This window comes from Protopterus annectens, chromosome 10.part0 (assembly GCF_019279795.1).
Source record: "Protopterus annectens isolate FY-2018-M chromosome 10.part0, PAN1.0, whole genome shotgun sequence".
In the NCBI taxonomy this organism is placed as follows: Eukaryota; Metazoa; Chordata; order Ceratodontiformes; family Protopteridae; genus Protopterus; species Protopterus annectens.
In genome coordinates this window covers 654,518,197-654,545,581 of record NC_056744.1, presented here as the reverse complement: position 1 = coordinate 654,545,581, position 27,385 = coordinate 654,518,197, and the positions used below count along the sequence as shown (strand labels likewise).

General features: G+C 40.6%; 1 protein-coding gene across 1 annotated transcript in view; it reads left to right on the top strand.

Moving 5' to 3' along the window:
* Nucleotides 1–27,385, top strand: part of USP24 (ubiquitin specific peptidase 24) — a 4,679,666-nt gene that overhangs the window by 3,734,319 nt on the left and 917,962 nt on the right. Inside the window, exons 51-52 of the mRNA XM_044085508.1 lie at nucleotides 3,692–3,842; nucleotides 19,163–19,258. Of these exons, the coding sequence (XP_043941443.1) occupies nucleotides 3,692–3,842; nucleotides 19,163–19,258 (247 nt within the window). The remainder of the gene's footprint in view (nucleotides 1–3,691; nucleotides 3,843–19,162; nucleotides 19,259–27,385) is intronic.

Sequence of the window (27,385 nt, the reverse complement as noted above, 5' to 3'; positions counted from 1 at the left end):
GCTGTATGTACTGACTTTTCCTCATCCAGGGCCTTGGTGACAGTCTCATAGAAGTCAATTAGGTTCAATAGGCAAGTTCTGCCCCTGACGAATCCGAATTGGGTGCGGTTGAGTGTTTGGAGATTGCCTATGTCCTTGTGTATGAGATCCATAATAATACTCTCCATGGCTTTACAGATTAGACTTGTCAATCTAATGGAGTGATAGTTTCCCAGGTCAGTAGTGGCACCACCGTTGTGCAAGGGGGTGACAATAGTGATTCTCCTGTCTGCTGGAATGAAGCCTGTAATTAGGCTGTGGTCGAATAGGGTGCTCAATGGCAAAGCTAGTTCTTGCTGGAGATGATGCAAAATACAGCCTGGGATATTATCTTTTCACTTGTGTCTGTCTGTTCTGGTCATGCTCTAAATGTATCTCATCTTTGCTTGGGAACTGTTTCTAAGGAGGTAAAAGTTCAGGGAGCAAATGGAACAGACGAAAGCACATGAATGTCAAAGAAATGATGGCAGTAAGAAATGCTGTGAAATCTGTAAACCATATTTGTACTCCAGGACTTCTGCTAGTAATCACAGATGACACTAGGGTGATGTGTTATAAAAACAAACAGGAGAAAACCAAATTATAGTCCCTTTGCAGACTAGCTGTGTGCCAGCAGCTCAGCACATTTCCCTTTAGGCTACTTTTATCCCTGTCAGAGCGAATCATTATTGCAAACATTTAGAGCAGGACCAGTACAGACAGACACGAGTGGAAACTGAACCCGGGGATCTTCCAGGAATTGATCCAGCTGTTGGGAATGCCTGCCTCCATTCATAACAGACAGTTAAAGATGGTTCTTTGCATACATGCCAGGAAGACAGATGTCTTCTCTTTCCCATGGACAAGAATATTCTTGTATGCCTTTCCAGTGGTAACCAGAGACTTTCTAAAGATCCAGAAGGCCTCCCTAAAGATAATTGTGGTGACTCCCTTTTGGCCCAGGAAGTAGTGGTTCTCTCTTCTTTTGAAAACAGTTTGACGCAAATACCACAGCCTTCCTCACAGAATGGATTTGCTCACACAAGTCAAGTCTTGTTTGATGCACCAAAACACCCTACTTCCTCAGTTGACTGCATGGATGATAAAGTTTTAATACCTTTTAAGAGTCTGCCTTATCTCATTTTTCATAAAGATCTGGTATCTTTTGTTCTCAAAGTGGTTTCAGAGTTTACTTTGAGACAAGCTATTCATCGCCCCTTCTCTTTTTAGAACCAAAAAAATAAAGGAGAAAGGATTTTACATACTCTTATTGTCCACACGCATCTTTGATAGTAATCTTGACAGGAACTGAACCCTTAGGATTTCATAAGTTTATTTCCTGTGAAGGTAAGAAAAATGGCCAGTCTTTGTCAAGACAGTTTTTAAATGGCTGTCTCATGCTATTGTTCCCACCATGACATGTCCCTTCCAGGCAAGGTCAGGGTCCATTCTTCCAGGACTTTGCCCTTTTTCATTGATTTTTGGGAAAGGGATGGGCTGCAGAAATAATCTAGAGGCAGCAATTTAGTTCTCTGTTCATACTGCTACAAAACATTACAAATTAGATTCTTTTCCAGGTCCAGTGCTGGTTTTGTTAGGACTATTCTCTAGAGGCTTCTAGATTCTCTTCTTCCCTTTTTTTCTAAGCTTTGGTAACCCACCCATGTAGTTTAAGCTACTGCATCAGTGATTTAATGATGAAGATGGTACAGTTATGTAAGTTAACTTACCATAGCAGTAGATGATCAGATAGATGTAATAGGAACACCCTCCTGCTGTCTTCCTTTTTTGTGTTCTGTTTTTTTTGGCCAAGATGTAACTATTTGCTGTTTTTCTAGTGTATAAGGAAATGACAGGGCACTAGTTTTCAATACATTGGGACAAGAAAGCTCTTTAGTTTTGGCACCCTAACCACTGACTTTATTTGGCTGTTCATGAGTCCTTCAGCTGTTAAAGTGCATAGAAGGTGCCCTAAAACTTTGGCTTCTGTCCTGCTGTCATCCTTAACAGGAAATAGCTCCTATAGTTTAGGCTATTGTGACAGTGGTCTATTCACACATTTACTGTTATGGTAAATTAACTTACACAACTGTACTTTATTAGCCATGGCTACTAATTCAGTCTCTTTTTGTTAATCCTGCAATAGGTCTTGCTAATTGGGGATACTGAGAACTGCCATTCCCTTAATCCACTTGTTTAACAGTGATACATGTAAAGTGTGGCTTTGAGGAGAAATATCACCCAATACAAATGTTGGTGAGACTGAATTTGGTAGTCATTATGTTCAACCCACTGTAGTCCTGCTGAGTGTGATTTTTTTTTTTTTGTCCATGAGACTGAATTTGGTAGTCATTATGTTAAATGCACTATAGTACTGCTGAGTGTGATTTTTTTTTTTTTTTTTTTTTTTGCCCTGCTCCCTTGGCTGACCATCGAGCTATTCCATACTGGTGACCCAGTGAACCTATTCATTCCTCCGAACAAGAATCCTATGGCTCTTTAAGTTCCCTGGGACAAGAGTCTAACAAATTGTGAACTGTCAGCCACACTTTTGACATTTTTTTTCCTTTTAAACCCCTACTGTCCCCTATATTTTTGAAGTGTCCAAGGGTTTAGGCTTGCCATGGGCCTGTGTAGTGTTTTCTTGTCTCCATGTGACTTGATCAGGGCTCTGTTGTCTCCTGCAGACAGAACCCTCTTCTGTGATCATATTCAGCCACAGGGCTCATACCTAAATAGGTATTTGTCGGCCCTTAAAGAAAGCATATAGTTTAGCTTTGCCATTTTTCCAAGAGGCACCTAAACCACTAATTGAACTCAGGTTACCTGAGTCATAGTCGAGGCTTTATACCTCTGTGCTAATGGAGCTACTCTAAGATGCTTTTGAAGATATGGATTAATGGCGTGTATTTTATAAGTTGTTTTTCATGACTGCAGTTACCAGAAGAATAAAAAGTGTTACTTTGCATTGATGGTCTGCTATTCACCACTGATAGGAGTGTTTTTACTGTGATCATGCCTCAGTATTTTTTTGTATTCATACTGTGTTTTATTTAATTACTGCAGGTTGTTTGTGCCATAAAAGAATGTCTTGGAAAAAATGTTCTTTTAATTACAGCAGTCTAATTTAGCCTTAAGCTGATGCAGTAATGCCTTTTGATTGACCTCATTATCAGAAAACGTTTTTGCATCAGTATCTCCCCATCTAGTTTCCTGTTTTTTTCAATGATGTCCTTTACAGTTTATTTATTTAGGTTCAGAAGTTGTTTGGAACAAAACTGACTGGATCAGATTCTGAAAAGACTTCTCCCCAAGTGGATTATGCAGGTGTAATGTTCATTTATAAACTGGTATTACACTTAAGCTGCATATACCGAGAGTACTTTAGAATCCGTGTTTGTATTTGTTAGTATGCAAATGTCCATTGGATGTAGCTCAAAAATGCATTAAAGTTCTTGTGGCCCAAAACCTGAAAAATCAGCAGAGTTTTAATTTGCATTGTTACACACATGCTGTTTCATATCCATATAGACCATAACTATAAAATGCAATGCATCAACAAATGCACCCCTTTCTTATCCTTTTTTTTTTTTTTTTTTTGCAAGAAATTGTTTGTTTCAGTTTTACATAGGCAACTGTTGCATTTTTTTCAGGCTTTGTTTCTCTTTTGTAGGTCTGCTCCATCCTCTCCAGAAATTTCACCCCAATCATCACCTCGCCCACACAGGCCTAATAGTGATCGTCTTACTTTACTGACCAAACTAGTGAAGAAAGGAGAAAAAAAGGGCCTGTTTGTAGAGAAAATGCCTACTAGAATTTATCAGGTAAAATATGTAGTATAATGTACACAAGGAAGTTGTGTGTTTGCTTTATGATGGCCATTGTGTTGGAATTATTAGTCAAGAATAGCACAAAGTTTGCAAAGTATTTTTAGAACAACTTGACACTTGTGGTACTTAATTTCAGGAGATTCAAGTATTTTATACCATATACATTCTGGCTTTTTCATTAATTTTCAAGACCAGTACAAGACGTATCAAAATATTTTTCTCTCAATTAAAAGGTACCCCTCAGCATCACCCTTGTCATTCCTGTAAAATGCTGTAATGTTTTTCCTGAAACATAAAACCCTGAGTATGCTGGTTGTATCTGAGATTTTGATTTTAACTATGCTAGTTTCTCAATCTTAAAACAAGAGACTGTATGGTGGATTCACATAACACTTCAGTTTTCCTTTTAAAGGACTACAGTGATTTAACGTGTTGGGAATCTTTCAGCTTTTAAACTCTTGTGCAAATCTTCAGATTTCATGTGACCCCATACTTGGTCTAGATAGTGAATTGACTTTTCAGTCCTTTGAGGATTCATTCCCTCTTTTCTTTCACCTGTTAGATAGAAGACATGCCTTTTTCTTCAAATATGGATGCTAGAATTTCTGAGAGAATGTTCCATCAGTGCTTTTGCCTTAAGCTGTTTTCAAGTCGTCATAGAGCTCTGGGTCCCATCAGTTTAGAGCTGAATCTTAGTAAACTATTGGATGCGACTGGAAGAGTTAAATCAGTTGGCCAGTTCCCTGTTCTGCCTGTTTGAGAAGTTTTGATATCCATTCTGAGGCAATATCCAGACTTTGTGCAGAACCTGTGGATCATTTCAGCTCTGCCACTACCACTACCTGTTAGACAAAGAATCTTCTGCAGATTATGAAACAGTTAGTGCATGATGTAATTTGAAATGTAAGAGGCTGAGTGAGGTATACAATTTTTCAGTAAAACACTTAGAAAACAGTATTGCTGTTTTTCCATAAAACAAAACTGTGCAAGTAGAACTACTTGGTTGTTGATGCCAGTAAATCTTGCAACGTGCTAAATGTGAACTGTTCAGAATATGCAGTTGCTTTAATTGAAAATGCAGCATAGCTTTGAGAAACAGCAGTATCAGGATGTACTGTAGACACTTAATGCAACAAAGCTGTACCTCATTTTATTTAAAGTTATTCACATGGGCTTACTTTCCCTTTACTTGGAAGGAAACCCCTAATTGATGCTAGTAGAATAAGTATGATTTTTATTGCTGCAATTAATCCTCTTAGTGATGACCCCCCCCCCCCCCCGTAACAGAGATTATTTTAGGTCCTTGCCATGGTTTCCAGTGGAACAGTCCCTTAATTATCAAGGGTAAACTTAGAAATTGCTGTATATAAGCTTGAGAAAGAACTGAAATGTAAAGACCTAGCAAGGAGGAACATACAATGTGTGTGTGTCTGTCTCTATACTTGGTTGGTTTCAAATTCGTATTGCAGATCTCTAAATGCCACTGATGCTTAAGTTAGGCTGTATGATGAAAGTTTCACAATGGCATGTGAACATTGTACAATGTGTTTAGACAAGGTTTTGAAATACCAACTAAAAACTCTGACAGTATTGCTACTTAACAGCCTGAGCTTTTCTGGGCCCATGGAGGTGGCGAGCACTTGTCTAGCCTAAATAGCTGCCGCAGTAAGAAAAACAAGTGCTTACCTGGGCAAAAAAGCATTACATCCTTGCCAGATGATATAACATTCACTCTGTTTCTTACGCTATCTCATAAAATTGACTGATCATTTTCTTAATTTTTAACATTCACTCGGAAGGATGCAATGGAGGGAAGATGTCTACTTTAATTGGCTGGGCTGCTATGATCCATACCACTAATACAATTACTAACTGGAATTTACTTGTTTTTACTTGATTTGACCTTCTGCCAGTCCCCAGCAGTACCACCAAAGTGACTCTCTTTAAGATCTGTCTGTACTTTTTAAGTGCAGATTTTGCTAATCTGTAATTGTTTTACTGGAGTTTTATTCAGTGCGGTTTTCCTTTAGAGAATGAAAACTGCTAGTGTTTTGGGTGTCTTGTTTGCTACAGGCCTTTTGCAGTTTTAAGATCCACTGGCTTCTGCATGCTCTCTGTGTGTATATTGTTAACCTGCAAATATCAGTTGTTTGTGTAAGAGCTGTATTTATTTAAAACACTTTTTGCTGTCTTTGCTAGTAAGAAAGGAAAACTTCTTGTATTCCCAGGCATCTTCTTACCGCATGCCTTAATACAGAAAAGTTTACGACTGGCTGTTTGCTTTAAAACATTTTTTTTTGAGCTGCATAGCACAACCTAGTGTTATATATGATGCACATAGCTGCTACAGTTGCTAACTGGATTTGATGTGCTTTTACCTGACTGAGCTTGTTGTATAGTGCAGAAGCAGGTCACTGCACTCCATAGTTGAATGCAATTAGATTTAAGTCTGTGCAATCTGTCCTGATCTCTTATCTACTGTTCTTTAGGTGTATCTTGATCAACAACCACGTTTTTGCATCATTGCAAAAGGTTACTGCAGGTGGATCTGCTGCTGCTTATATCATCTCCTTGTTATGCTAGTTTGTTTGTATTAACTCCTCCTTGTTGCAGCAGTTTGTTTGCACACCGTATGTTGTTTATCAGTCTTTGATGTAGCAACAGGTTGATTGTTGCTGGTATTCCTTGATCAGGATAGTTCATAGATACTTAGACAATCAGTATATCATTGTGTTTCTCAAATTAGTTCTTAATTGTATATCGGATGTGTGAAAACTGACACCTGCTGTGAGCAAGCTGACAACCCAACTCCACTATTGCAGTGTTGACTCATTGTGCCTACTGTATATCACACTGTGAGTACCATCAGTCTGGAGGCATTGTGGGACACCTGAGCCTACCACTCCATTCACATAAGTATGTGGCACTCGATCCTATCAAATCCTTGATCTCAACAGTGTGTGACACTTTATCAAACATCTGAAAAACTACTGGGTGTCATCTGTAACTGACATCTCACTAGTGCAAGACATCCATGCCTGATATTTCACTAGTGTGATACTGTGTGCATTTTTTCTCATGTTTTACTAAAGACTATACCTGTATGATATGGTGTGTACAGCTTTCATGCCATACTTCTGCTGTACAACCCCCTGTATCTGTTGGATCAGTTATTATAGTAACTGTGCTAGTATTTGTTAATCTTCTTTGCTGTTTCCATTTTGTCTTGTCCTAGATCCTTCTGTGCACTTTTTCTTGCATTTTCTGCTCACCTAATTAAAATTATTAGCTGTGTTCTATAAAGTATATGTACTTTAAATGCAAAGCATCTGTAGCTTGACCAATCAGTTTATCTGTTCAGTATGGAAGCTCAGTCTGCTTTTGCCTCTTCTGGTATCATCGTTATAGAAGTTGGTGGTATTAGGCAATATAGAAACAGTCTTTTGCTCACTGACTACAAGCTGCTGCCAGATATACATCTCATACTCTTGACACCAGGAGCTTTGTGTCCCATTGCCATCAGTGTACTAATCCTAAGGCTAGAATATGCCCTGCCTATTATTACAGCGATGTCAACAATGCCACTCTATAAATGGGTGAAATCAAGATTCTTGGACTTGTTTATCTTGCCAGTCCAGCTGAGCACCACTGCACTACTTTGTTGGAGGCCAATTGGCTACTGTTTTCACCAAGGTCTACCTTCTTGCTTAATACACTTACCTTCATACTCATCCATGATAGATACTGCTTACTTTTGGCTATTAGACCAATAGTTTATGAATCTTCTTATCCATTGTATAGCACCAGAGTTATCAAACCAATCTGGCAGTACTTCTATTTGGCTATCTGTGAAAAATATTTTTCTAAAACTTGCCGCAGTCTCCTCTTTCTTTCCAAATTACAACTGTGCAAGACTTTTCACAATCCATTGAATAATTAAACATGTACTTGAAGAAAGAATATACATGCTGTAGCTCCAGTGATAGTGGATAGCCCTAAATTTTAACACTGTATTTACCTTTGTTAGTAACAGAAATTTTACAGTGGCTGATCAACTGCATTAACATCAACCATTAAATGTGATTTGACTACTTTTTTGCCTTTCATTTATATGCTATTCCAAAGTTATGTTGCCTTTTTATTACTTTTTACTATATTCATATGCTGTTCAGAATTTGCAGTTTGCACTCATTTTTAGTGTGCTTAATATATGCTTGTTGTATTTTAACTGTCTTGTTTTGCTTTCGGCCCTGGATGGCTCTAAAATGGTCTTGTACCAGTCCACTTACCCAGTTAACAACATATAGATAAATTATGGTCTGTGATAGGTGTAAGTATTTTCACAACTTTGTCACCTCTCCACCAACTCTGCATGAATATATCAAACTTACATATGCTATGGTTGTCAAGAAGTCACCCATTAGACAAACTTCCTAAAATCAGAACACAAATGCCTCAACTGTAAACAAATAACACTCCACTGCCTATGTCACTTTGCACACACAGCATAAAGTCATATATATCAGAGAATCAAACTTTGCAGAATGTAAAACTTTCACTATGTTCTCATGCACAAATGGTAATGTCCTAATATACCTAAAGTCACCAAGAATGATGCCCATATTTAAGGAAAAATATAATTAGCTTTAACAACTGGCTAAGTAGCTGGTACCTTTTTGGGGATGGATAGGTTCAGCATGAGTCAGCTTAAGATGTATAATTGACAGAGCTACTTGCTTCACAAGGTATAGGCTGCACGTTTTGTGCTGTGGCTTTCACATACTGACCATGTCTTCTGCTGATCCTTTAGTTTTTTTTTTCTTGACCATCCCCAACATGGCTAAAAAGACCACAGGAAATCCAGCTCCTGACTGCATTAATGTTCTACTGGATCTTGAGATATTCCTGCAACTTGAACACATTCATATATATGTGCTCATGGAGATTTGGTTTCACTGTAAAGCAAGTGCTCCCTCCATAGCAGGATTCAGAGCCCTGTCACGCATTCATGCCTGTGGATAACTTCAGGGGTGTATCCGTGTTTGTCAGAGACAGTATTTTCCAGACTGATTCCCCTTACCAATAAACTGAACTTAATTAAGATTCAAAGTATGCTGAATAAGCTAAATTGTCACTTAACATAAGCTATAGATCACCCTCCATGTCCCCTGATGGCCATGAAAAATGTCTAAACATGTTACCTGGATTGCCCATAAAAATGTAAAATGTCAGCAACAAATCACTTCTACTAATATGAAGGACTCTGTCAGAAGAATTAATAGTTAAATTACACCATCAAGAAAAGTCAGAGCTAAAACTGAATTGAAAATAATAGCTGTATAGATCCTTCTTTAATTACATTAGAAAATGTATTTATTTATTTATTTTATTTTACATTTGTTGACCGGTCTAGTGCAGTTGGATATATGTCCATTTTCAGCAGAGGCCCAGGGAGAAAAGCTCCTCAAAAACCCAGTAAAATATGCATAAAATGACAGTTATCACAAATGTAGATACAATACATATATAAGCAATTTTTTACATGACAGTTTTTACAGATGTGGGTGCATAACATATATTTCACTTCAATAGATTGCTGCTTACAGAATTGTTTTACTTACAACATTAGGTAAGTTCAAAAAGCCCATTTTCTTTATGGTTTTCAGAAAGCATCTAGTATATACATAAGAAGTGACAGGTGTCTTGTGATAAATGGGGTAAATTAGTAAAATTTAAACAAAGAAACAGCATATAATAGTACTTTGAGCTAATTTATAACAATATTACCTAGTCTTGACCCTAATGAATTTGGTAATGTGTTAGAACATACATGTAGTGCTAGCTTCACGTCAGTTACAGCTCTGCTGAAGTTCCCTACCCCCTCCTGTGATTTCTGTGGACCAAGTTAAGTGCAAAAAAAAATATCATGTTCAAGGGTTTTGACAATGTGCCGGGTTGCCTGAAGTGCCAGATGTGCTCTGTCTCCTAAACCAGTTTAACATAAAGCCTCTCCAATGGCTATGTTCCTGAAGTTGGAAAAAACAGCCATTGCAGTGACCCATAACAAGGGTGGCTGTACTCAAATCCCAGTAACTATAAATCTACCAACCTGAGCCTAATCCGAATTCTTAAATATTGACATTAAAATCTTTATTGCCCTTGAACTCATATAATTTTGGCTTTGTCAGGAATAAATCTATGGGCTTTTTCAACTGCTTACCTAGATTTGGCCAAAATTTGGATTTGATTTTCCTACTTACAGATACTATATATTATAGCCTATGATGTGTAACTGACCCCCTGTATTGTGAGGTGGACAGCAAAGTGTCTGTCTGATATACTACTTGTAGTTAAAGTAGCAGAAGACACCTGAGAAAACAAAAGGTTTACTAGTTGTACTCTTCAGAGCTCCATTCTGGGACCTCTTTATGGTATCTAATTTACTGGTCTTCAAACTGCAAACCTGGACTTTCAGCAAATTGGATTTTCTGATTATTGTAAGGTGGCTGTTGTCTCAATTTCACTAGTGCAACTCTAAAGAAAGGACTAGACCATGCAAATTACTAGTCTTAAGATAATGGCCTGAAATTAAATGCAGAAAAAGTAAAATATTGTCATATATGGGACATTTAATTTTTCTGCTCTCCCACTGATTGTCATCATCTGTCTTAGTCATACCCGTCAACCCTTTAGCTCAAGGAATCTGGACAAAGCCTGATATAATGGGGGGACAAAGGCCAAAAATAGGGACCCATTTTAAATATTGCTCTTACAAACTTAGAAACTTGCTAGAATAACAGGATTTGTGTAAGCATGCATTTTCTTAAGGTTATGAAGTCTGAAACTCAAATGCATGTCATTATTTAGTGACTTTAAGCCATAGATCATCCCAGTGATTTGTCAAAAAAAACTATTTTTATGAGGAACAGATCAAAAATATGAGGCAAAAATCTGGCCATTCTGCAAAAATCTGTACAGTTGAGGGGTATGACTTAGTATATTAATAAATAAATGTATGCCCTCTGACTTTAGTCACCATGATCTGATGATGTCAATTTTCATTCTGTCCTCAACTTATAGGTTCTGATCTGATCCCTCGGATCCATCTCTGCCATTGCAAAAGTTTGTGGCAACCAAAAATCCCTCAAGGTCTTCCATTACCCACAATGCCCCAATCTCAAGTATCTCAGATCTTGTTTGCCGCGTGAAAGCAAAATATGTACTGCCAGCTTTTCTTGAGCAGCTAAGTGTTATTTTTACGTAAACCTTTCTTTCTAGTTTTTTTTTAAATATGTAATTTCTCAAAAATCTACTTCAGATTCATTTTTATTATTGTTAGTCTCAAACCCTTCCCTTTTTCGTACTGTGGTACTCCTTAATATACTATCATTAGTATATTTTTCTCTCTGATAATCTACATTTACTGTAGTTCTCAAATTCCATTGTTGGTATTTCTTACTATCCTTTCTGTTTTTAAAAAATTTTTTTCTCTGGTTTAAATTTTGGTAGTGTGTGTGTGAAAATTTTTCTTTACTATGGCTGATAGTTAAAGGCCCAGCTGGATTTAAGAAATGTGACAAGTGTGGCGAGAGAATTCCATTCTTCGATGCCCACACTCTTTGTATGTACTGTTTGGGTCCATTCTGCCTGCAGGAAAACTGTGCTATATCACATGCTTTCAACCCAAGAGCTCTGGTTGAACTCAAAAACAAGTTGATTCTCAAGAGGTTACTTCCCTCTTCTTTTAGTGAGGCATTACCTTGGAGCTTCCCCCTTCACAAGTACTTCTTTGGCATCTTCTAGATACTTGGACAAGTCTAAGAAGAGACCTTTATCAGATCTGACAACTTTCTTGGATCATAAGAGAAAAAAGCTTTTGATCCAATTTCAACCTCTGATCCTAAATTGAGAAAGAAAGACTCCTCAGACTCAACCTAATTCTCCAATTCAAAATCTAAACTGACCAAAGATGCATCATATCAGAGTGCTTCAAGTCTGACACAGAAAACATAAGGCTCGATATCTGACATTCCCTCTCTCTTGAGAACCAGATACTCTTCATCTGTGGACCGAGCCCCCTCTAGGGTCCCTTCCCCTTTTTCAGAGAGACCAAAGTCCCCATCAATGGTTTCCACTCGCTGTTCCAGGAACCTCACAGAAGAAGACATGGAGAGGTTAGTGAAAAAGATTTTCTTGACACAGAGCATGTCAAGTGTCCTACTGACTCTTACCCCTCTGGGTCAGGAGACCCGACCTTCCACTACACCCCCTTTACAAGTTCCTCCTCCAACCCCCTTCTCTGTTTTTGAGTTTTCGGATCTGAGTCTTCGGGGTCTGTCAGTATCAGATCTGAAGCTCGCTCTGAGCTCTTCAGTTCCATTGGAGCTTGGGGGGTACCTTATCAGGCCCAGGGTGTCACAGTCAACTCCAAAGTTTTAGGAGCATTCTCTGCACTTAGGGTCTGACTTCAGCCTTGGGGAGTTCCCCTCAGACCAAGAGGGCACTGCAGTCCGAAGGCTTGCCCTTAAGTATCCGGAGTCGTCCTCTTTGGGAGGTTCTGCCTTTGAGGCCATGGAGAGAGCCTTGTCTGCTTCCACGACAAAGATGGTTCCCTTCTCCTCTGATCCACAGTCTGCAGTCTTTACATCTGTTCATCCAGAGTCTCATCGATCCTCCCCACAGAGACAGCTGTTACCAAAATCCCAGGCTTCCCAGCAGGAAGTCCCCACCTCTTCTGATACCTTCCCAGAGCATCCCACTGAGGAGGTGCCTAAGAAGAGAAAGTGCAAGAGGAAGCACTTAGACTCCCCTGAGGAGTCAGTCACAAAAGATACAAACTTTGATGAAGGTGAGAGGTCTCCCCGTGGTCACCTTCTGAAGCGATCCAGTTTGAAGACATCCTTGAAATCCTGAAACAGAGAGGTGGCTGGAATTCCAGCAACTTTTCATGTGAGGAATCTGTATTCCTGGAGGCATTCAGTACCAGCCTGTCTACCTCCTGCATGACTCTGCCTACTGATGACCTCATACATTTCATCTCTCAGTGGACATGGAAGGCCCCGGACACCATTGAGCCAATCCCCTGGAGACTGGATAAAATTTTGACAGCACTAGAGGACAGGCAGTTTTGGACAAAAGGTATGCCTGTAGATGCCATGGTCGTGGCAGCGGCCACAGAAAAGGAACTATCCAAAGAAGGTTCCACTGTCCAGCCACCAAACAAAGGAGGTCTAGGGTGATGGACAGATTTGGGAAGTGTGTCTATGCTTCAACGACCTTCACCTTAAGGTCTTTGAACTATTTGGCCTATTTCACCAGGTTACAGAGAGACCTAATTAAGGAACTATCTGATACCCTTTCAGGATCCATTTCTGATGAGGTATAGGCATCTGTTACCTCTCAGGTGGCTACCCTGCTATCAATATCCAATTTCTCCATGAGGTTAATTTTGCATGCGGCCAAAGGAGCCTCAAGGACAGTGGCTTCCATAGTTTCCATAAGGAGGCATGCCTGGATGCACTTATGTGATTTTGCGGAGACCTTCAAATCTTTGTTCGTCAGTGCTCCCTTTGACCGAACGTCTTTGTTTGGCCCCACAGTTAAGGAGACTTTATCCAGGTGTGAAAAGGATGGCAAAACTTTGTTTGTCGTGGGCATATGTTTTTACATGCCTCAAAGATCCTTCTCTGGAAATCAATGAGGTACTGGAAAAATGTGGCTCAGGAAGTCCCAGGGTCCTTTCCAGGGCACATGGAGGAGGTTCCCCGGGGTGGGGTGGGGGACTCCAATGGTAGACGCTGCCCTTGTGGCAGAGTTAGCCTGCAAAACCAAGGGTCCAGAGATTCCCCTTTTTTTTTTTTTTCAAGACCCTTCCAGCACTCCTGAAAGGAGACCTAGTTGTCCCCCTCTAGTGGCAGTCAGGGGTCGTTTAACAGATACTTGGGTGCAGAGGAGGATCATTTCCAGAGATTATATAATACCTTCACCTCCAGTCTCAAGAAAAATCACCGATGTTCCACCCAGTCAATGGGAACAAGCAGCACTTCAAGTACAAAGTTGCTGGAAAAGTCATCCAAAAGTTCCAGCCAGACTGGACAGAATCCAGAATTTACTCAAGAATCTTTTTAGTGCCAAAGAAAACAGGGGGACTGGAGGCCAATCTTGGATCTCAGCAACTTGAACAAATCAGTTCAAAGCACCAAGTTTTGGATGGTCATGTTTCAGTACATACTTCTCTTTCTGGGAAAGGGCAACTGTATGTGCTCGATAGACCCTTTAGGATGTGTACTATGACATAAAGATGAACAGGAGTCCAGAAGGTACTTAAGCTTCTGGCTGGGAGCCGGTGCTTACCAGTTCAGAGCTCTGCCATTTGGTGCCAGCACAGCCCCCAGGATGTTAACCAAATGCATGACAGTAGTAGCAGCTCACTTGAGACTACAAGTATTCAGGATGTTTCCATATTTAGATGACTGGGTCATTATCACACCAACTAGGCATCAAGTAATAGAGGCAAGGGATCATGTCACCATAAACTACAAAGTCTCATTTGGAACCTACTCAGAATTTGTAATTAACAGGAGCACTGTTCACCACAAAGTCAATGATAGCCTCAATGCCTCCACTGAGAGTTTAGACCTTAAGAACACAGATCAGGAAGATGAGCTGCAGTACAAAGGTTTCAGCTCGCTTAGTCCTTCAGGTTGTAGGATCAGTGGCAACAACGATAACTCTAGTACCTTTAGCAAGATTTTACATGAGGATTCTACAGTGGCTGCTGGCCACGCAGTGGTCAGTACTTTATCATCCTGTGTCAATCCTGATATGTATTACTCAGATTTGCAAGAGAGATCTCAGGTGGTGGATTCAATCAGAGTAGGTTCTACAAAGCCATCCATTCATTCCTCCTCAGCCCAAGGCCATAGTGACCATGCATGCTTCCTAGTTATGTTGTGGGTGGGGCATTACCTGAGGAAAACATTGCAAAACACTTTGTTCCCAGAAGAGGCCAGTTTGCATATCAGTGTCCCAGATGTGAAAGCAGTCATTTTAGCATTGCAGAGCTTTCAAGAAGCTCCCCCCTTGGAGACAACTGCAATTCAAATGGACAACATGCCGGTAGTTTGGTACATCAACAAACAAGGAGGACCTAGATCTTACCCCCTTGTGTCTCGAAGCACTCAAGAGTGTGGCAATAGGCGATCTCATCCAACTGCTTTCTCATTGCAAAGCATATTCCGGGGAAATCCATTGTGATAGCAGACAAGCTGAGCAGGTGCGTTCTCTACCTTATGAATGGTCTCTCAACAAGAACGTAGCAAAGATGATTTTTTTGTCAGTGGGGCCAGCCTTGCTGCAAGCTGTTCGCCTCTCCCCTAAACAACAAATGCAGCGGCTACTTTGCCCTGACACCCCCCCCCCCCACAGGGGCAGTCACAGAGGGATGCTCTACTTCACGTTTGACCCCCTGGCCTGATTTATACCTACCCACCAATACCATTAATTTCCACGTTCCTGCAGAAAGCTGCCATGTTGAAGAGCAAAGTTATCCTCATTGCACCTTTTTTGGCATTGACAGATTTTGTTCCCCTTCCTTTGGCCTCACTTACTCCACCCACCATGGATTCTGGATCTGACTCCAGACCTCCTGTCACACCCAACAAGCATGATCCATCCAGACATATCAAACCTCAAGCTGACAGCCTGGCTTCTCTAATTCTATTAGTAGCCTGACAACTTCTGCTCTCTTCTCCAGTCCATCAGATACTCTCTTCTTCCCGTAAACCACCTAGACATAAATTTTAGTCCAGTAAATGGAAAAGATGTGCTTACTGGGGCTGCCAGAATAAAGTTGATCCCTTTTTAGCTCCTTTGTGTAGTATCCTTGAATCCTTAGCCCTACTTTTTAAAGGAGGAGCTAGCTCTTCCACAACGAAAGTCCGGCTAGCGGCGATATCAAATTTTCATATGAGATTTGAAAGTGCTTTTGTTGCCTCTCATAGGCTATGCAAAATCTTTTTGTGAGGTACTCCTCTTCTCAGTCCTCCTTTTAGGGACTCTACTCCCTCATGGGACCTTATTCTGGTACTGCAGCAGCTTACTCAACCCCCCCCCTTTGAAACTGCAGCTAAATGTGACCTCAAGTATCTTACCTGGGAAAACTATTTTTCTAGTAGCCATTACTTCTGCCAGAAGACTTGTAGAGATTCAAACTTTATCTTCAAAACTGCCTTACTTGATCTTTCATAAAGACAGGGTCACTTTACGAACTAACGCTACCATTCTCCCTAAAGTTGTTTCAGAGAGTAATATTAATCAGTCTATTAAACTTGCCAGTATTCTTCCCCAGTTTTTCTAACAAAGGCGAATATACATTACATTTTTTGGATGTTCACAGGCAATTACGTTTTTACCTGCAGAGAACAGAAAATATCAGGTAGACTGACCAGTTATTTGTTTCTTTTTCTGACATAAATCTAGGAAAAGTTACCCTAGCCAGATTGCTGACAGATTGTATTTATGTATACAACAAATTGGGCATAACCTTATCAAAACCATTACAAGCTCATTCCACTAGAGCCATGGATACTTCATCAGTCTTCCGGCATAGAACTTCCATGGACATTTGTGCGCCAGCAACTTGGGCTACTCCCCCATACCTTTGTTACTCATTACAAATTAGATGTGTTCTCCAGGGGCAGAGCATCATTTGGTTCAGTGATGCTCAGGAATATCCTTCCTTCAGTCCACCCAGGGATTTAGGTAGCTGGGGACTCTGTCCCATAGGTTGAGGGCAGAATTAAATTGACAGCATGTACTCACCATAATGTTCCATCTGTGTTGCCCATTTCCATTCTTTCTCAACTCCTCTCCTGCCTCATTAAACCTACCTCCCTCGTGGTTTTTATGGTAGCTTTCAAGGTGTGGGCATGCATTGGAAATGTGTGGCATTTTGCTCAACCTTGTCCCCACCATATCCCCTCTTTGGACTATGCAAGAATCTTTGCAGGAAATGCTCGGTGACATGATTTGCCACCATGGATGGTAATGCCCATCCCTCCCTACTGCTCTGTCAGTCACCAAAGCTGCTAATCAAACCCAGGTTGGATAGGTTATAGTCAGGACTTTATCCTACTATGCCACTAGAGTGGCCCTACTGTCACCAGAATCTGAGTTTACCTAAGACATATAGAGAAATATAATGCTGTGTTTGTTAAATTATGGAAATTAGAATATTTCTTATTGTTATGCTATCTCTGGGAAGGAGCATGGGGGCAACAGGATGATTCATTTCAAAGCTCAGTCAATCCACTCAAAATGTTGATATATGACCTTTGTCCATTAAAGCTGCTGAGATAAAATAGCTTTAGTTGTCAGATTATGAAAAATTATATTGCGCATATTTCTGTGAATATCTTGCTTGGCAACCAAGCTTGGCACATACCTGGTTGAAATTTCAGTTCAAACCTAGCCTCCAGACAAGCTTTTAAGTTACAGATACCATAACATTGCTAATCAAATGTATGTATATACTGCATATCCTCACTGTCTATTGTATTTGAGAGACAGTGAGAGAGAAAAAAAAAAATATATATATATATATATATATATATATATTGTTTTTTTTAACATTTGTATCTTCTAATTTGTCCCGTTATCACCTTTTTGTATTTTTAATTTGGATGTATTATGACTTTGAATATGTCTATTTTATATCTTTTCCTGGAGCTTTTCTCCCCGGGCCTCTACTGAAAATGGACATGTATCCAGCTAGACTAGCCCGGTTAACAAATGTAAAATAAAATAAATAAAAATAAATAAATGTGTCAACATGGTATTGTCACTGAGATTTTATAACTTGTTTTACCAAACATCAAAGAAATATGCATAATATTTGTGATGATTACTAAAGTCACATGTTTGAGTTGCAATGTCAACAGATACACTCTTGAAAATATCTGTGTCCACTGAATAATTTTCATGTTTATGTTTTCTGCATAGCTGTTAACTGTTCAAGAGTTACGAAAATTTGTTTCATAATGGTATTACAAAGGGATTCTCTAAAAGTCAGCTCAGGATAAACAATTGCTCCTATGGGGGAAGTTAATAGCCAGCATTGCTTGGCTGCTGTAAAGTGAATGAGTTAAGTAGTCTACTATGGACTGTTCTGTCCCATAGCTTTTTAATTTCTCAGAAAGGCTTTAGTCTGTATTTTTGTAAAGAAAGAAGAGGAGCTATTAATCTCCTCCCATCCCTGGAGAGCCTGTCCTGTTGTATGCTATATATTCAAACTGCAACCCTGTGGATTTAGTTTGCTTTGCTTTCAACATGGCTGTTCCCCCCATAAACCCCCAAGTGGAGTGTCCTCCTTACTAAGCATCTCGGGGCAGACTGTCTTGCATAATCTCTTTGTTCCAGCATCGACCTTGGATACTATGACATCTTTTTCCATTACTGCCTGAAAAGGACCCTAAGGTAACTGGCATGGCTTAGTTGGTAAATCACTTTGTCTGTGGTGTGCATGGTCCTGGGTTTGAGCCTTGCAGGAGCTGTTTGAGGGAGGGTGGCCTAATGGTTATGGTGTTTGCCTTACAAACACAAGGTGCAGGGTTTGAGTCTCGCAAGGGATAATTGGCTAGGCTTAAAGTGGCTCACAAGGGCAGTTAACCTAGTACTAATCTATGAACCTAATCTATGAAGGGTGAGCAACAGAGCCTTCTCTTATGTCACACTAGGACTTCAAGCCCTTAATTATTCTGCAGACTCCTTTATTCCATTGTAGACCAGGCTGTGGCAAAGCTGATATGCCTGTTTGAGTCTGGGATAAAAAAAAAAACTCTGGAAATGAAAAACTCTTTATGCTTCTACTGTGTACTTTCACTAGGCCTTTGGCAGTCACAAGGACACAGTGGAGGGCCCAATTTTTATCCCTCCTGCATCCCTTAATTGCCTCTGTCTTAATAGCGCTGTTCAGATACCCAAGGATGTTGGTGTTGCAGTGAACTATGAACTTTCAGTGGCTACAGACTCTTCCCACTGTCACAGAGCTTTTGATACTAGATCTTTGGTATTAGGTCCAGGAATAATGAATGATTCCAACTAATTTCAGCATGGGGTATTTTATTTTTTAGCCTTATACTTGTGCAGCATTATGTTGAATGGTTTCCTGAGGTTTAGGTAGATTATGCATTATCAAACCTGTATGTTGTACTGATCGTATAAATAAGTATCCAGAAAATCTTTGCTACTTTTCGTCTCAGAGCTTATTTAATAAACTGTTCTAACAGATTTCCCTTTCATTCATTATTTTTCAGATGGTGAGGGATGAAAACCTGAAGTTCATGAAAAACAGAGATGTATATAATAGTGACTACTTCAATTTTGTTCTTTCATTGGCATCGGTAAATGCTGTAAGTGGATTTTAACTTGTCAGTTTACAATTAAGCTTAGAGGTAATTCTAAACGTTTTGACTGAGCTCAGATGATTAGGAATTTCATTTTTCATTTTTCTTTATTTGCAATTGATATTAATGCTTATAATTTAATAACTTAAGTGAGTTTGACTCTTCTTGTCTAGAAGCAGACAGCTTTGTGGGTTCATAGAAATGTGTGCGCCTTTCAAAATAGTAAGTAGGGGACCTCTCCTACCGCACTTGAAACCTAACTATACTGCCATGTACAAACTGCAGTTGCTTTGTGCTTCCATACAGTACCTTCAAAACATTTAAAATAAGTGGATTAATTTTACTTTTCCTGCTTGGAAAAAAAAGAAGCTGCTTTCTTAGGTTTTTAATTGAACTGCTTAACTGCTTAATGTTTAGATTTATATTAGTTAAAATCTTAGCACCAATGACTGCTTTATGAAATTACCAGTTTTTGTATTCATGCATTTGTAATACACTGATGCATGTTTCTTAATAATTTTCTGGAAAATTCTTATTGTCCTAGCAATGTATATACAGTTGTAGTTGCTCATTTTAATTGTGTTGGACCTTTTTGGTAAAAACATATATATATTTATAAGCAGAAATGTGTGTTTGCATGTGTATGTGTGTGTGTGTGTGTGTGTGTGTGTGTGTGTGTGTGTGTGTGTGTGTGTATATTTTCTTTTACATTTGTAGAAATTGTCCACATATTTAGAAATTGTTGATTTAACATAATTTATTTAAGATTTTGTGCAAAAATATCAGTCTGTTATTGGTAAATGGCCATGGTAAGGAATAAATGTGTATGTCTGTTCATCATTTGATTGGTTGTATTTTAGAGATACCAAAGTGCAACAGTGGTATAAGAGTATTGGGGAAAACTATTTTTGTAGCTTGAAGAAACTTAAATGCTAGTTAAAATATGAGCTGTGTGGTAAGCAGTTATAAAATGTTGGTATTGTATATTTTATGATACTGATTTTGCTTGTTGGTGAAAGTAGAAACACTGTTACATTTTTTGTTTCTTTTTGACCTTTATTTCAGTTATTTTGATTAATTTAATTTATTGCTGGGAACAGTTCATTATATTTCAGTTGGCTGTATGCTGTTTGGGAGGTATACATTTTTTGTGGATGATGTTTTTATGAATGTATGCATCTGTGTATTTTTATTTGCCTTTACTAAACAGGATAATGTGACAAAGCCTAGTCCATTTGCAGCCAGAGTCCCAGGGAGATGTGCTTATATCTACAATGTGGTGGTACTAGAAGTAAATGCCGTAAAAAAATGTTAGTGTACATTGTGTAGTAATATTGACCTGCAAGCACACAGTAGATTGTGATACTTTACAGTAAAATTACAAGCTACAGAGTGGAACAATTAACATAGAAATTGCATGGATTATATTGTTATCAGACAAGGCATATACACCAAGAATGCAGGTTTAAGCAGAGGAGAGGTATGGTGTATAAATACAAAGTAGTGTGTATTAAGTTTACTTAGAAGTAACGTTACCTGGATGTAAGAGATGAATTGCCAAATTATCCTGTGCAGCTGCCACATTCAATGACCATTCCAGTACTCTGAGGTATTCTTTGGATGCAGGCTTAAAAAAGGAGGTCCTAGAGTCTGCCTTCTTGGCCAAAGGAAGCATTCCATGTTTGACACAGTAGAGAAGTGGGAGTCACTGCCATTTATGAGAGAGATGGATTTGAGTTTAAACACTTTAATAGATTCAAGTGTTCTTGGTATTATCTACTCACAAGGGGTAATAAAAGGATGGCATTTTTTTCTGTGTAGTGGTGTTTATGGGCTTTTTTTGTTTGAAAACTTATTTTCAAATTCTAACCCATTTGATCTGAGGTAAGGGCAGCAATGAATAAGGCTTGGTGATAAGCATATTTGAAAACACAGTGGTATGTATGCTGTAGTTTGAAGGTGGTGGAAGTGGTAAGGTTAGGCAATGTACTTGAGCAATACTAAAGGTTAGATATAAGGAAGGCTGTAGAGAAAGCTAGGTATGTTTGGCAGGTTTTGTATTGATGATCTCTGTAGAGAATGCCAAACTTGTGATTACACTAATGTAACATATTCATGACACGGTGCTTGGAATTGAAGCTGTTTAAACATTTAGACTGTATCAGAAAGGGTGATGTCCTTCAAGGATGCATCTGCAGTCCTTACAAATGGGTTGTCCTGTCATCAGGCAGCCCTTCGGTCGGCCGGATTCCAAAGTCTGGGTCTGGCTTCGGCTGGTGTCGCACTTCACCCGACGTCATTGCAGCAGTTTTCGGGTATAAAGGCATCAGCCGACGCCATTTTCCTCAGTCTTTCTTGCCGCGTGGTGCCCGAAGCAGAAGCTGTTCGCAAGTGCCGGTCGGTCAGATCCAGAGATTACTACTACCGAACACTACTTCGAAGACTTCTATAAAGCTAAGTACCCCGTTGGGGACTCTTTCTTGCCTCAGCCGATGTCAGAGAAAGTTAATAACTGTTTATCTTGTGGGAAACAAATACCTCATAAGGATTTCCACTCCTATTGCATACATTGTTTAGGCCCAGACCACAACGTAGCAGCTTGTCTAGCCTGTGCTTCTTTTAACCGGCGGACGCTGAAACGTCGCTCGGACTTTGCTGAACAGATTTTCTGCTCCGATTTTGCCTACATTATGCCGTCGGATCCTCCGACTACACAAATAACTAAAAAACGCAAAGAAAAGGACCGACACTCGCGGTCCGCGGTTTCGGCTGAAACCACAGCCAAGCAATCCACGAGTGTCTCGGTTTTGGCCGAAACCGAGCAAGCGGTTCTTTCTTCAGCCGATAACTTGCCTTCTACCGAGGCCTCTTCTATTTTGGTAGAAACGGCTTCTGAAATTCAGCCTTCTGTTGCGATTTCACAGGATTTATCAGACACCATCCCTCTAGATATTTCTACTCCTGCACGTGGAGCTGCTAGGCCTCCTCCAGCTATGTCTATTAAGGCCTTTGCCAGGGCTAAAGCAGCCAAAACTTCCAAACCAGTGCCTGCACAGCCCCCCTCTCACAGGCCCAGCATCAGCTCCCATATGCTTTCTTTGGCACAGGATCTCATCACTTTAATCCGTGGATCCCAGCCTCATCCAGACAGGGCCTCTCTCCTTCCTCCAGAAAAGAGGCCTAGAGCAGAGCCCCCTGAGCCAGTAGCCACAGATGATTCTTCTGATGATTCAGAACACTCAGACCCTCCTGAGGCTTCTTATTCTCCTTACGAAGACTCCGATGCTGAGGAGTCTATCCCTTCAGCCTCTCCTCCTGAGGAATTTTCCTTTGGGGAAACCTTGCATGCTATGAGGGAACAATTCCAGTGGCAGGGCCAAGATTTCTCAGACTCAAGAAAAAGGCTTAGGACCTTTCTACACTTACCACAGCATAGGCCTTTAGCTGTTCCTCCAGTTCTATCTGTTGTTGATGATGCATTTAATGATGCTTGCACTTCTCCTGATACTTTACCTCCGGCTCCTGCTAAGCCAGATAGGTACTACAGGGTCCCGGACACTCATCACCACTTATATAAGGCCCCTTTTGCAGATCCAGAGACTATCTCCCAGGGCCCTAAAGCTGTAGCAGCTACTTCTTCTAAAAACCCCTCCCCTCTGAAAGGGATTCCAGGTCCTTAGAGATGGGGTAAAAAAGTTTACACCTCTGCTACTTTGTCAGCTAGAGCTTTGAACTGCCAATTTCATATGATTCAATATCAAGAGTTTATGCTTGACCAGTTGACTAAAAGCTGTCCTCTGAAGAATCTTTAGATAAAAGTATGTTCAAGAAATGTTACATAACATTCAGCAGGTTAGTAACCATTCTTTAAAATGTGGCTATGATGCACTGGAGGCTTCCTTTAGATCAGCCATGACGGGCACAGTTATCAGGAGGCATGCATGGTTGAAAGAACAGGCGTTACCAGACCATATCAAATCTAAGCTTTTGGATGCACCTATGGACAAGGTCAATTTATTTGGTGCCCCCGCACAGCAGGTTCTGAAAAAGATGGAAGAGAAAGCAAAATCTGTGCAAACAGTAAAAGATTTCTTACAAGTTCAACCTCCAAGGTTTAGCAGGAATTGGCCCTCCAAGAATTGGTCTTTTCCGGAGTCCTCTAAGGCACAAAGAGGCAGGAATAGGCGCTCTAGAGGCAGAAACCAATCCAGAGGTGCCTACAGGGGTCGCCAGTGGCAGGGAAACAACCAACGAGGCACGGACACAGCCACCACCACTACAACAACTCAATCACAGTGACTTGGCGGTGACACCTCCTACCAGGGAACAGCTAGAAGCACCCTTAGGCGGAAAGCTAACCTTATTTTCAAGAAACTGGCACTGCATTACAAGAGAAAAATGGATTTTGCAAACTATAGACCAAGGTTACAGGTTCCACTTCCATACTCTACCAGGGAAGAGAGGAATGCCGAACCTACCACCTACTCAAAGGGCAGAAGCTCTAAAACAAATATCTCAATTATTAAGAATGAGAGCTGTGGAACAGGTACCATCTATGGAGCAAGGGAAAGGATTTTACTCCAGGCTCTTCCTGGTACCAAGAAAAGAAAACAAATGGAGGCCTATTCTAGATCTGTCCGCTCTAAACACATTCCTCATTGTTCCAAAATTCAAAATGCTGACACTACAGCAGCTTCTTCCCATGCTGGGCAAGGAGTCTTGGCTGGTAACTCTAGATCTCAAGGAGGCATACCTGCACGTCCCCATAAGACCAATTTGCAGAAGATACCTCAGATTTCTTGCAGGATCAGAGCATTATCAATTCTCAGCATTGCCCTTTGGCTTATCTACTGCGCCCAGAGTGTGCACGAAATGCCTGGCATCAGTAATCGCTCATTGCAGACTTCAGGGAATTCAAATCTATCCCTACCTGGACGACTGCCTGATACAAGCGGACAACAAAAACAAATTAACAGAAGACTTACAAAGAGTCATCTATCTGCTACAAGCCCTGGGATACACAGTCAATACAAAAAAGTCAAGGCTGATTCCATCCCAAATAATAACCTTTCTGGGTGCAGAACTGGACACATCAAAACAAATGGCATTTCTAACTGCAGAAAAGAAAGAACAACTTCCTCTCTACTTCTTGGCATTAAATCAGAGCCACCTAACTGCAAGAAAAGTGTTACAAGCTCTAGGCTTCATGGCATCCTGCATAATTCTGGTCCCTCTTGCCAGGCTTCATATGAGAAAGCTACAGTGGTACCTAAAGAATTTGTGGTCTCAGCACAAGCACAGCCTGGAAACCAAAATTCCAATGATCCCATGCCTGAAGCAAGAGTTCTTATGGTGGGCTCAGGCCTGTCAATCAAACACAGGACTGCCCTTCAGCAAAAGTCATCCAAGACAAACTATCACGACAGATGCCTCAGACCTCGGTTGGGGGGCACACATGATGGACAAGTGCATTCAAGGCCTATGGACTCAAGACCAACTGCATCTGCACATAAACCTAAAAGAAATGATGGCAGTAAAATTGGCAATCCAGGCATTCAGACCTCTTCTCCACGAAGGCCAGCTGTTATGTGGTACATCAACAAACAGGGAGGCACACACTCATACCCCCTATGCCGGCTGGCACTAGACCTATGGGATGTGGCTCTGGGTTACAACCTTCAGTTACAGGCAATTTATGTACCAGGGAAGGAAAACATTCTAGCAGACATATTAAGCAGAACTACAACAGATGCCCACGAATGGATGCTGCATCCGGACATCTTCAAAGACATCACAAGAAAATGGGGATTACCACAAATAGACTTGTTTGCATCCCCATACAATCACCAGTTGAAGAAATTCTGCACAAGGACTTACCACCCACTTGCTTGGAAGGTGGACTCCCTATCTTTCAGTTGGAAAAGCCTGACAGCATACGCATTCCCACCACTTCCTTTGATGCACAAGGTGCTTCTCAAGATCAAAGAGGAATGTCCGAGGATCATTCTGATAGCCCCAGACTGGCCAAGACAACATTGGTACCCACTACTGAGGAGCATGTCCAGGGAACAAATATGGAAACTACCACTGATCCCATTACTGCTGACACAGAACAACTACAACATTCTGCATCCAAGCCTAAAAACTCTGCAGCTGACTGCCTGGAACATTACATGACAGAAATTAACCCAAATTTATCCCAAAGGGTTAAGGACATGATCCTGGAGGCTCGTAGACCTTCAACAAGAAAGAATTATGCAGCAAAATGGAAAAGATATCTCATCTGGAGTGCTGCAAAAGGGCAAGATGTGACACTGGTGAACATAGCCAACATCCTGGAGTACTTGGCTGAGCTCTACCACACAGGCCTGTCGTATTCCTCCATTAAGATACATGCATCAGCTATTTCAGCACAGTACAGCTTGGATCCTCCTGTCTTCTCGCATCCTCTGCTCAGACAGTTTCTGAGGGGAATTAAAAATGTAAAACCTCCCAGGAAACCTCCATTGCCAGCATGGGACTTGAACTTTGTGCTAGAAAAACTGACTCTGCCTCCTTTCGAGCCAGCAGCTACAGCAGACTTACAATACTTATCCTGGAAGACTGCCTTCCTGCTGGCAATAACTTCAGCAAGAAGGGTCTCTGAACTACAAGCATTAATGGCAGTACAACCCTTCCTGATCTTCCATCAAGATAGAGTGTCCATGAGAACAAATCCTACATTTATGCCTAAGGTGGTATCCAGAGTCTCTTTAAATCAGGCTATCCACCTTCCTACATTCTACCCCAATCCACAGAACAGGGAAGAAAAGCTCTTACATACCTTGGATGTACACAGGCAATTACGCTACTACCTGGACAGGACAAAAAACAACAGAAAAACTGACCAGCTTCTGGTAGCTTATGCAACAGGAAAAGAAGGAAAACCAATTTCTAAACAGACAATCTCCAAATGGATAGGAAATTGCATTAGACTTTGTTACTCCTACCATGGAAAGAAAACTCCAGAGAACATCAGGCCTCACTCCACAAGGGCCACAGCCACTACCACAGCTTTCTTACGAGGAGTGGCTACCAAGGACATTATAGAGGCTGCTACTTGGACCTCCGTGCATACATTTGCCAAGCATTATAACTTACCTCTATACTCTAGATCCCGTGCTGGCTTTGCCACTGCTGTTTTGCAAGGGATCCTGACTACACCATAATCTATTCTCATTTCCTCCTCCCCTAGTTTAGCTATGGTATTCTACCCATTTGTAAGGACTGCAGATGCATCCTTGAAGGACATAGTACAGTTTTGTACCTACCATAAATGTAGATGTCCGAGAGGAATGCATCTGCAGTCAGGATTACCCACCCTCCTTCCCCTCTGAGGTACTCCTAGGGTACTTAACAATCTTCAGCTAGCTTGGGGGGGATCTATTATGGTGTATTTGTTTGTATATATGTACATACATGTTTATTTTGTGTGTTTGCTCTCTACTATTTGGAAACTTTGGCATTTATCCAAATTTAGCCTACCAAGAGGGCACCTGGCATCTGGGGCAAGAAACACTGAGGAAAATGGCGTCGGCTGATGCCTTTATACCCGAAAACTGCCGCAATGACGTCGGGTGAAGTGCGACACCAGCCGAAGCCAGACCCAGACTTTGGAATCCGGCCGACCGAAGGGCTGCCTGATGACAGGACAACCCATTTGTAAGGACTGCAGATGCATTCCTCTCTGACATCTACATTTATGGTAGGTACAAAACTGTACTTTGTCTTTATGTAGAAGTTTATTGGTCATTTGGTTGAGTTTTTCTTCAGTAGAATGCATGCATGACCTGTAAATGTCTTTAAATTTAGAATTGACTGAAATAAGGATGAAATATTTGATCCCCAATATGGTGAGCTAGTTAGTAACTCATCAGCATACACAAAACACTTTAGAACATGCATTAATGAACCAGTAACTAATGAAGTACTAATATAAATATTGTCTCTGTGCAGGTTGCATGGCTGTAATCAGTTAACTCATTCCCCCCAGTGGAACTCTGGATGTTTGCATTGTAAATTCCAGTAAGCATAGCCTAAGCTTTTTTGATAAAATCAAATTATATCCTTACATTTCAAACAAATGCTCATATC